The sequence below is a fragment of the Hylobates moloch genome, unplaced genomic scaffold (genome assembly GCF_009828535.3).
Source record: "Hylobates moloch isolate HMO894 unplaced genomic scaffold, HMol_V3 SCAFFOLD_2, whole genome shotgun sequence".
Taxonomy (NCBI): Eukaryota; Metazoa; Chordata; class Mammalia; order Primates; family Hylobatidae; genus Hylobates; species Hylobates moloch.
The window spans coordinates 61,551,178-61,563,223 of NW_026652277.1; the positions used below are offsets into that span (position 1 = coordinate 61,551,178).

At 41.4% G+C, this 12,046-nt stretch overlaps 1 protein-coding gene across 1 annotated transcript; it reads right to left on the bottom strand.

Moving 5' to 3' along the window:
* Positions 1 to 3,124: 3,124 nt before the first annotated feature.
* Positions 3,125 to 4,980, bottom strand: UTP3 (UTP3 small subunit processome component). The gene has a single exon (XM_032150674.2). It carries the CDS (start codon positions 4,622 to 4,624, stop codon positions 3,188 to 3,190), a length of 1,437 nt encoding a protein of 478 aa, XP_032006565.1. The 5' UTR covers positions 4,625 to 4,980; the 3' UTR covers positions 3,125 to 3,187.
* Between the last annotated feature and the right edge of the window lie 7,066 nt (positions 4,981 to 12,046).

Sequence of the window (12,046 nt, forward strand, 5' to 3'; positions counted from 1 at the left end):
CAAAAAATAAAAACAACAAAATTTGAAAAATGTAAATATTATATCCAACAACTTATTTTGCTATTAGCTCGCATCAGACAAAGCCATGTTTTATGTTTATAATATAGGATAGCATCATCTACATCCTAGCTACTCCAAAATGAATAATATTTATAACGTATTGTGACATCTCTAAAGGAATATATAACATAATTTTTTTTCCACTTTTCTAAATGGAAGATTTTTCTTCCTTCAAAACATAATTTTTTCTTACCAAATCTATCTGTCAATCTATCATCTCTCCCTACTCCCATATACATATGGCAGGGATTTGATATAAAACACCAGATACTTTCTTTGAAAATTTTTAAAAATTTATTTTGTAGACTCTATGTTGCCTAGGCTTGCCTTGAACTCCTGGGCTCAAGCAATCCTACTGCTTCAGCCTCCCAATAGCTGTGACTATAGGTACCTGCCATGCCTGGTTGAACACCAAATTCCTTTTTTTTTTTTTTTTTTGAGATTCAGTTTTGCCGTCACCCAGGCTACAGTGCAGTGGTGCAATCTTGGCTCACTGCAACCTCCGCCTCCTGGGCTCAAGCAATTGTCCTGCCTCAGCCTCCTGGGTAGCTGGGATTACAGGTGCGTGCCACCATGCCCAGCTAATTTTTGTATTTTTAGTAGAGGCGGGGTTTCACCATGTTGGCCGGGCTGGTCTTGAACTCCTGACCTCAGGTGATCCACCCGCCTCAGCCTCCCAAAGTGCTGGGATTACAGGTGTGAGCCACCGTGCCCAGCCCAAATACTTTCAACCTCTAACTTCATGTCCTCTCTTTTTGCCCTGTCCTAGATTTTCTATAGCTCATGTGCTTATCCAGTGCTACCCTTTCCTAAGATATTAATTTCTCATTTATAAGCTAACACTTAAAAGACACTGTTCTAAGTGCTTTACATATATTAATTCACTTAATCCTCATAACTCTACAAAGTAGGTACTATCATCCCCATTTTAGTTGAGAAAACTGAGTAACAGAGTGATTAAGTAATTTGCCCAAATCCCAGGTACTAAGTGATGGAGCTGGGTTAGAAACCAGTAGTCTGGCCAGGCGTGGTGGCTCAGGCTTGTAATCCCAGGACTTTGGGAGGCCGAGGCAGGTGGATCGCTTGAGGCCAGGAGTTCGACTGGGACTGTAGTCTCCGCTACTCCGGAGGCTGAGGCAGGACAATTGCTTGAACCTGGGAGGTTGAGATTGCAGTGAGCTGAGATCACACCACTGCACTCAAGTCTGGGCGACAGACTGAGACTCTGTCTCAAAAAAAAAAAACAAAAACAAACAAACCCCTTGCAAAAGACCCAACCCAGCAGTCTAACTACAGTCTGTTCTTAACCACTGACTTATGGCTTCTCCGAGGTAGGTATAATAATAGAGACTCATACAGATGAAGAAAATGAAACTAAGAGATGAACTGAAAATCATCCTGTTAACTCCAAAACCTGTATTTTTTCTATTATATCAAAAAAAAGGAAGTATAGAATTGGGTTCTGAAGCCATAAAGGTTGAAATCCTGGCTCTGCCACTTAATAGCTGTGTGACCCTGAGAAAGTTACATCTCTTTGCCAGTTTCCTTATCTTCATAATATGGATAACAGAATTTACCACATAAAGTTATGAGAAATAAGGAAATAAGCACAAAGTGCTCAGAAAAGTTACCTTAGTAAGCACTGTTATTTCTATTTCCAACCTACCTCTTTTATTTATAAGGAAACAAAATAATTTGTCCTGTGTGCTACTCTGAGGAAGCAGCTGTAAGCCAGAGGTTAAGAGAATGAATGCTCAAGTTGGTTTGGGTTCAGATTTCAAGCAGGTGTCCTTTAGAAAGTCAGCCTTCCAAAATTTCAGCATCCTCATCTGTGAGAGCACAGTATCACCTTGCAAAGTTATTGTAAAGATTAAATGAGGTGATGTACAACTAGCACATGGCAACTGTTCAATAAATATTAACCAAGCGTCATCTCTGCATCTCTAGCAGCTAGCACAATGTTTACTGAATAAACAGTGACACAATTAGGAAATTAGGACTTTTTTTTGTGGTTTCCTTCACTAGTCCTCTCATTTTCTTCCCTGGCAACATCCTAAGTATTTTTACATTCACCACCTCAACATCTTCCCCCTACTTAAAGACCAGTGTAGCAGCAAAGAAAAATGGAACATTGAGCTGGGCGCGGTGGCTCACACTTGTAATCCCAGCACTTTGGGAGGCCGAGGCAGGCAGATCACTTGAGGTCAGGAGGTCAAGACCAGCCTGGCCAAAATGGTGAAACCCTGTCTCAACTAGGAATACAAAAATTAGCTGGGTGTGGTGGCGAGCACCTGTAATCCCAGCTACTCAGGAGGCTGAGGCAGGAGAATTGCTTGAACCCGGGAGGTGGAGGTTGCAGTGAGCCGAGAGATCCTGCCACTGCACTCCAGCCTGGGATACAGAGTGAGACTCAGTCTCAAAAAAGAAAAAAAAAAAAAAAGAAAGAAAAATGGAACTTTGTTGCCACTTAAAGTTACCACTTACCTAGTAGTAATCATATCAATGTTTTAGCAAATGGAGTGCAAGTACAAACAGCAACCACTGCAAATCACTAGTAAAGAAGGGGAAATGGGATTTTTACCTTATTTGCCACATGAAGAACTATGAGAAAATATTGACAATTGATGTAATTAAGGCATATCTTTTCCCTTTTCTACTTTTAACCAAAGTTTCATTCCTATGCTTTTAAATCACACAGAATGTATGAAATTCATGTTAACATTAAGCCCATTTATTAACAAGTATCTGGCCCAATAATTATAGTTAGGTAAATAAAATATTTCAGAACTATTTTATAGGCTGCCTTACAAATAAGGTAACTGTCAAAGGTGTATTCTCTTTATGTGAAAAGTTACACATGTTCTAAGTGTAACACTCCACAATGAACTGTGAAATTTCCCTAAGCTAATACTTAACAGAATATTGGAAAACTTCAACATCATCTCTTTTCTCAAGCACCTTCATATTGCTCTCACAGTTCTTATAAATTGTCCAATAACCCAGACAAATTTCCTTGTGGACAAGAATTTTTAAAATTTAAAGTATTATATATTAATACAATGACTTTAGTTAAAAGTAAAAATTTATTGATCCAAAATTGCCAAAAACCTTATGCTAAGCAAAAACTTCATTTAAGCTTAATGCTCTTTTTAACTCCTGCACGAATGCCAGATAATTCACCACTATAACGTTGCTCTTCTTTACGAACTTCACGAACCTGGCCTCTTCTTCGAATTTTGGCTCTTCTGAACTTCTCCCTGTGTTTCACTCTGGGATTGCGATCAATCTTCTTTCTCCTAGGAGTAAGTCCCCTATTTTTAGCAATTTGATAGGTAATGGCTCTCTTTGCATTTTGATCTTCAAGAGCCTGTTCTTCAGTGCTATTTTCTTCTTTCTTTCTCTTTAGCTTTTGCCTGTCTTCTATTTCTTTATAGTACTTCAGTTTAGCTTCTTCATCAAAATCAGAATCATCAGAAAGATCTGTAACAGCACAGGCAGCAGCAGAAATCTTTGAAACAGACTTTGGTTTGGGCTTGGTGGATTTTGCTTTCGGAATCAGTTCTTTCTTTACAGCATCATCCTTAAGTGTCAACAGATGACGAATTTCTGAGGACAGCTTCTGATCCACAACTGACAGCTTGTTGATCAAATTTCGGTAGGTAACAAGCCTTTCTATGACAGGATGTCCATGTGCTGGGACTCTCCTAGCTTTCAGGATCAAATAAAAACTGATGTTCGAGCAATAATTCAAGTAGAGGTTGTACTTGGTCCTCAAGTATTGGCTTCCTTTTCCGGGTGGAATGATCCCTTGTTCCACCAACTGTAACAATGGCTCCAGTTCATCCTTCACCTCTGTCAACTTGACTTTCAGGTCTTCTATCAGCTCCAAGAATTCTGGTGATTCCTTTCGCAACATTTTCAGCTTCTCTTTCACTGAAACTTTCGCCAAATCCTTCACCACCCGTGTCTCGGCCTCCTCTACCTGAGGCACTGGTTTTGCAAAGGCCTCAACCCAGGCGACACCAAAATCATCCTCTTGCAGCGCTTGGGCTAGGCGCCGCTGAATGATCTGTGCCTCCTCCTCCTCCTCTCTTTCCTCCTCCTCTGCCTCCTGTTGACTCTGCCGGCCTCGGGACTTGGAACCATAGTCCGTGTCATAGTAAAGTTTTTTCCTCTGACCCCACGACAAACTGGGATCCACAGAGGCCTCCGCTTCACTTTGCACGGAGCTCCCATCATCATCATCGGCATTCTCCTCCTCCTCCTCCCCAGCACTCCCTCCATCTTCGTCGTCCTCATCGTCCATATCTAGGGCTAGCACCTCCTCCTCCTCCTCCTCGCCATCCTCCTCGTCTCCACTCTGTACTTCATTCCAGCCCTTAGCTAAGGCGGCCCGGGATCGTGCCTCATGAAAATCATCTACCTGATCTTGGTAGTAGCTGGTGTCCCCTGGTGAGGGTGGCAATCCTAAATCATCTCCATTTTCGTCGGTGAGCTTGGGACCTGCCTTGGCTCGCACAGCTGCCCACTTAGCTGCTCCGCGCCGCCGGGATCTCCCCACCATGGCTCACAATCTCAGGTTTTACAGCGACTCCGGACTTTCGGCCACCTCTGACTTCGCGGCAGGAATCAGGCGCTCCGGTAACTCGTGGCTTTAAACAGCCGCGCGCTCCCCTACCACGGGAGTTTGCAGACTCCGGATCGGCTACTGGAATTTCCTCTTCCTTCCGGCCCCCAGCATGCTCTCCGCGTGGCGTACGATTCAGGACTTCCGCTCGGTCCCATAGGCGAGATCACGTTGATACTAACTTCCTTTGCGCTGTGCCCTTTAACGCCAGTCGATTCCGGTGAATTAAAATCTTTCCGTGTGGAAACGATAGGATGAGGAAGTTCCGTTCCACAGAACGCTTTCTCGGGCTAATGCGCTTACTCTCTCTCGAGTGCCTGGGCGTGGCTGGGGGACGGAATCCTGACGGCATCTGCAGGCGAGGTCCCGATGGCCAATAGAGGGCGCTGCGCTTTACGCCCGGGAGAAGTCCCGGGGGTGTCCCGTTGAGCTTTAACTGCGTGTGTACCCGGCGCTTGCGACCGGCAGTCGAGTGCTAGCGTAGTTTTCCTGCTTCCTTGTTTTCTCTTTTCTGCTTATCAGCTTGGAAGTTAATCAGATTGTTTTCCTCTCATTTCCCCCCCACCCCCAATACCATATTTCTGGGTACCACAGCTTCATGCAGCGCCGCTGGACTCCAGAATCCCGCGGGAGGTTTCCGGGCGAGAGCGCAGGCCGGGCCTCCGGCTCGCGTTTACTCATCCCCATCGCCCTCTCTCTGCTCACAGGGCTCGGTGACCAGCTCCATGGGGATGGGTAAAGCTAGAGGACCCCGAGGCTGACAGTGGGAAGGCAGAGCCCCGCTGCAGGGTCTGACTCTTCTCAAGGAAGTCTGCCCTGTAATGTTAGAGTAATTCAGGGTGTAAGTTTTTAGGCATTACATATGCAAGGTTCGGGATTAGTATTATGATACCTTTTAATGTAGGTAGTTGGAAGCTGAACTTTTGATATGTTGCTAAAATTAATGGTGACATGGCTGGGCGCGGTGGCTCATGCCCATAATCCTAAGCACTTTGGGAGGCCGAGGTGGGTGGATCACTTGAGGTCAGGAGTGCAAAACCAGCATAGCCAACATGGTGAAACCAGTCTCCACTACAAATACAAAAAATTAGCGGGGCGTGGTGGCGGGTACCTGTAATCCCAGCTACTCGGGAGGCTGAGGCAGGAGAATCGCTTGAACCCAGGAGGTGGAGGTTGCAGTGAGCTGAGATCGTGCCACTGCACTCCAGCCTGGGTGACAGAGCAAGACTCCGTTTACAAAAAAAAAAAAAAAAAAAAGACTATAGTTGAATGCGTATTACGTTGTTTTTAAAATTTTTATTATTATACTTTAAGTTCTAGGGTACGTGTGCACAACGTGCAGGCTCGTTACATGTGCCATGCTGGCCCGTTGCACCCATCAACCCGTCATTTACATTAGGTGTCTCTCCCAGTGTTATTCCTCCCTCTGCCCCCCACCGCACGACAGGTCCTGGTGTGTGATGTTCCCCACCCTGTGACCAAGTGTTCTCATTGTTCATTTCCCACCTATGAGTGAGATCATGTGGTGTTTAGTTTTCTGTCCTTGTGATAATTTGCTCAGAATGATGGTTTCCAGTTTCATCCATGTCCCTGCAAAGGACATGAACTCATCCTTTTTTATGGCTGCATAGTATTCCATGGTGTATATGTGCCACATTTTCTTAATTCAGTCTATCATTGATGGACATTTGGGTTGGTTCCAAGTCTTTGCTATTGTGAATGTGCTGCAATAAACAGCGTATTACATTTTTTCCCAGCATCACAGACTCGGCTGGGATGACTGAAGTTGTCAAAAGAAGTAGCTTTTCTTAAAAATGTGCATAAAGGTAGTAATAGTAAAAATAATAATTTGATATAAGAGTTATAATGGGAAAATGTATTCTTGGTGTTAGTACCTATCAATCTATTTGGATAATTTAATATAACCCCAGAAACATGCTGAAGTATTTTTGGATGCAAAAAAGAAAGAAAGATTATTTTTAGTTATAAGAAAGAAAATGGATGAAGTTTGCCATCTGCTTTCATTTCATCTAGTTTCATCTGTCAGAAACCACTTACTCTGAAACAAGTATGTCACAGATTCTTTTTGCAAATAAGGTCTGTATCTATTTTAAGTCTCAAAAGTCCTAAAAGTGACTTGGAAGTAAAATATAGAGCTTCTACTGAAATATGTGGTAAATATTTGAAGCTTTTAAGCTTTAATTTAACTTAATTTAAAATAACTGACTGGATATTCCTCACCACAGATTTATGCTTTCTCCTTATTAGGGAAAATGAACTTAGTATGGCACTTACATATGATGTAAACACTCTGAATAGAAGAGTTAGAACAAGAAAATTGTATTTTCTTACCTACTTTTCCAACTAAATCTTTAGAGTTCCCTTTTGGTGTTCTTTCATATCCTTTTTTTTGGGGTGCCATCTGATATTGCTCTTTATGAACACCCCTCTGCATCTAGAAAACAGGTTTGGTAGCCTTCATTACAAAATGAAGAATTTAGTGGAATTATGACACTGCTTTCCCTTCCAAAGTCTAATTCAACTAAAAACTTGGCAATTACTTTCTAAACATTATTTAATCCCTTTCAATTTTTTCTTTTCATGAGAAAACTTGTAACTACAATTATTTTGATATTAAATATTGACCCAGTGATAATTATAGCTTTGGTGGTGAAGGTCTTTTGAAACACAGTCCATGTTAAAATTTTTTCTTTAGTCACCCCTCATTCTCTGTAGAATTCAAGTTCTTATTTCTAAGCCAATATTCAGGTCCTGCCTTTATCTGGCCCCAACTTATTTTTCCAGCTGCTTTCCCACTTTCATGAATTGTATGTTCTAGCCAAACTAAATACTCATTTTTTTTTTCTCTTTTTGAGATTTTTATTCTCTTGGCCTCTCTTTGGGCTGTCTCGTATTTCAATACTTACATGGCCTTCAAGGCCCAGCTAAGATTGTGTCTTCTCTAGGCTGTCTTCTCTGATATATTTCCTTCTATTAACATCTAATAGTCCCTAACTCTTCCTTTCTTAGGGATTTCTAAACATTTTCTCCTTTGTGTTAAGACTAGTTATGTACTTGTCTTGGCCAGGTGTGGTGGCTCATGCCTGTAATCCCAGCACTTTGGAGGCCAAGGTGGGTGGATTGTTGGAGGCCAGGAGTTACAAAAATTAGCCTGGTGTGGTGGTGCGTGCCTGTAGTCCCAGCTACTTGGGAGGCTGAGACAGGAGAATTGCTTGAACCTGGGAGGTAGAGGTTGCAGTGAGCTGCGATTGCGCCACTGCACTCCAGCCTGGGCGACGGAGAGAGACTCCATCTCAAAAAAAAAAAAAAAAAATTAAGCAGGGGCCAAGAAATGGGAAGTTAAGTTTTGTATATGTTTGATTTGAGGTGTCTGTGAAGCTATTTAAGTGTCTAGATGTCTTCTAGACAGTTTGATATATGGATCTCTTTAGAGAAAGAAATTTTTGATGTCTTTCAAATTCAGTTGAAACATGGGACCATATTTGATAGTTAACTAAAAGCAAATAAAATACTATTTTGGGTTGTTCTGACTTAAGTAACTAGCACACGTGAACTAGTAGACCAAAAGTGTTATACTATCTACCTGCTACTAGAGTTATAGAACTACATATCTCCTGGTGTCAAATTAAAAAGGCTTGGGTTGGCTGGGCACAGTGACTCATGCCTGTAATCCCAGCATTTTGGGAGGCCGAGGCAGGCGCATTGTTTGAGGCCGGGAATTCAAGACCAGCCTGGCCCACATAGTGAAACCCCATCTCTACTAAAAATACAAAAATTAGGTGGGTGTGGTGGCCCGCACCTGTACTCCCAGCTACTTGGGAGGCTGAGGCAGGAGAATCATTTGAACCTGGGAGGTGGAGGTTGCAGTGAGCCAAGATTGCACCACTGCACTCTAGCCTGGGCAACAGAGTGAGACTCTGTCTCAAAAAAAAAAAAAAAAATCAAGCTCTGTTAAATTTCAGTAAGGTATTAGAAATTATTAAAAATGACCTAAGAATTTAATAAGCTATTTGCAAATGTGATCTTGATCTATATCTATTTTGGATAGAGATATATTATTTATGCTATGAGCAAAGGGGAATCATTGGAGGGTTTTAAACAGGGAAGGATTGGAAAATTGACAGGAGGAAGTTGGTGCAAGATGGTGATAGTCATCAAAGTGATGCATTTTTGTGTCTAAATCAGGGTCCTGGGAATATGGATAAGAAAAGTAGGCAGATTAAGAGCTAAGCATTATGCTAAAGTAATTGTTTATATGTTGCAGCCATGTTCTAGCATGTTCCATGCTTTACACTTATCAATTTAATTCTCATCAATCTTGTGAGGTATGTACTACAGTGATGCCCATTTTATAGATGAAACAGAGAGAAAACAAGATTTTATAACTTGTCAGAGTCCCATTTGCACCCAGGCAATAACTGACTCCACAGCCTTTGCTCTTTTGTTCAGTAGGAAGACTGAGTAGAAGTGTCTCTTAAGACACATCTTTACAGTTGCATCTGATGTTTTAAAAATAACTGACTGGATATTCCTCACCACAGATTTATGCTTTCTCCTTATTAGGGAAAATGAACTTAGTATGGCACTTACATATGATGTAAACACTCTGAATAGAAGAGTTAGAACAAGAAAATTGTATTTTCTTACCTACTTTTCCAACTAAATCTTTAGAGTTCCCTTTTGGTGTTCTTTCATATCCTTTTTTGGGGTGCCATCTGAATTGCTCTTTATGAACACCTCTCTGCATCTAGAAAACATTAATATACAAAATTACACACATATGAAGAAAAGTGGTAAAGTAATATGCCAACCGAGTAAAATGGCATACAAGATACAAGATGAATTTATTAGCATTGAAGAAACAAAGTAAAAGAGTGAACAGAATGGAATGACATTTAGACCTACTTGAATTAGTTTGAAAGATTTTAGGATTTTTGATGAGGATGAACAGGAAGGAAAGAGAAATAAATTTATGGTAAGGAAAATGACAGACTAAAAAAGATTCTGAAACAGGAATTAGCAGATCATATACAGGAAAAGGAAAGCAGACATATTTGATTAGAGCAGAAGCCTCTCCCAGAAATCAGAAGTTTTCTTAAAGTAGAGAAGGACCAGACCACTGCAATGGATGAATTGAAGGGACCATATTCTTTTTGTTTGAGGGCTATCCTGGAAACCTTACTTATTATTGTGTCGCTGGAGAGATTACCATGAAATCTAACCAGATTTTTTTTCAAATGAATTTTTGGAAGTAGGCCCTTTTTAAATTAGGACCTGCCTAGCAGGTGATATGGTGAAGGGAAATAGCTCTGTGTGATGGTCAAACCACTGACATGTAATTTCTCAAACAGCAATTCTATGAAAAACCACTGCAGGTGCAAGTTTATTTAAAAGCTGACCACAGCACAGGTGCAATTCTCCTCATAAACATTTAACCACAGAAGACTACCCTAAAAGTCTATGTGGAAAGCTGTTTGAGAAAAAGAAGTCAATTTTTTTGTTTGTATTTTTTAATTTTTAGTAAGAATTTGGAATGAAGTTTCTTCCTCATATTTTGAGTTTTGTTTTTTTTTTAAATTCAGCTTTTGCCTCTGTGTTTTTTTTTTTGAGATGGAGTCTCACTCTGTCGCCCAGGCTGGAGTGCAGTGGCATGATCTTGGCTCACTGCAACCTCTGTATCCCAGGTTCAAGCAATTCTCCTGCCTCAGCTCCCGAGTATCTGGTATTACGGACATGCGCCATCATTCCCAGCTAATTTTTGTATTTTTAGTAGAGATGGGGTTTCATCATGTTGGCCAGGCTGGTCTTTAACTCCTGACCCCAAATGATCCACTTGCCTTGGCCTCCCAAAGTGTTGGGATTACAGGCGTGAGCCACTGCACCCAGCTGAACAGCTTTTGCCTCCTGATACCTAAATATAAATTTTACATATACTGTGCTTGGATAGAGATCAATATTTGAAGAAACTCTGCATATAAGAACAAAAATGTTTAGGGTTAAAAAGTGCCAGTTAGTATTATCAGACATTTAATGATGTTGGAAGTCACGAAGATTAGGAAGGAGGGTATCAAAGGGTATCAAAGTTGAGTAAAAATGCTCCGTTTGACTTTTAATCATTCAATGCTTATATAACATCAGAAAAAAATCATTCAGTGTATATCTCTGCAAAAATAAGCTAAAGATTTTTTTTTTTTTGAGACAGAGTCTTGCTTTGTTGCCCAGGCTGGAGTGCAGCGGTGTGATCTTGGGTCACTGCAGCCTCCTCCTTCTGGGTTCAAGTGATTCTCCTGCCTCAGCCTCCCAAGTAGCTGGGACTACAGATGTACTTCACCACACCCAGCTAATTTTTGTATTTTTAGTAGAGCTGGGGTTTTACTACGTTGGCTAGGCTGGTCTCGAACTTCTGACCTCAGGTGATCCATCAGCCTCAGCCTCCTGAAGTTCTGGGATTACAGGCATGAGCCACCGTGTTTAGCCAGCTAAAGCATTTTTGTTAGACAAAATGATTTTTGATTATTTCACTTATTTAAGTTATGGATTTCTAAGTTTTGTATCATTTCACAAGGTATACATACATCAAAACATCACATTGTGAAATGATTAAGTCTAATCTTTCAATTCCCCCACCCCCCAAAAATGCCAATTAGGAAAATTTCTCCATATAGATGTGAAGAAACAGTATTAATGGCTCTTCGTATGGTGGGAGGTAAAATGGACTGTAAATTAAGAGGCTTAGGCTCTCTACCTTTAGTTTTAGAATGACTAAGATTGATTCTGAAGTTCAAAATAGATTCTAAGCTTGTACAAGTGAAATGGGGGAAAAGGCCAGGAATGGTGGCTCACGCCTGTAATCCCAGCACTTTGGGAGGCCAAGGTGGGTAGATCACTTGAGGTCAGGAGTTTGAGACGAGCCTGGCCAACATGGCGAAACCCCGTCTCTACTAAAAAAGACAAAAATTAGCCAGGTGTGGTGGTTTATGCCTGTAGTTCCAGCTACTGAGGAGGCTGAGGCAGGATAATCGCTTGAACCCAGGAAGTGGAGGTTGCGGTGAGCTGAGATCATGTCACTGCACTCCATCCTGGGTGACAGCGAGACTCCATCTCAAAAAAAAAAAAAAATGGGGGAAAAAAGTTAATCCTGTAAAATGCATGGTGTTGTTAATCTGCTATGATTCTCCTGCTCACTCTGCTGCAGCTACAAGGGCCTTCCTTCCTGCTCCTCATCCTGTGTGGGCCAAGCTCTTTCTTCTTTTGTGCTTTTTACTTGCTGTTTCCTTCCTTGGAATAGTGTTTGCCTGACTCTAGGTTAGATAGAATAATGTCCCTCCCAAACATTGC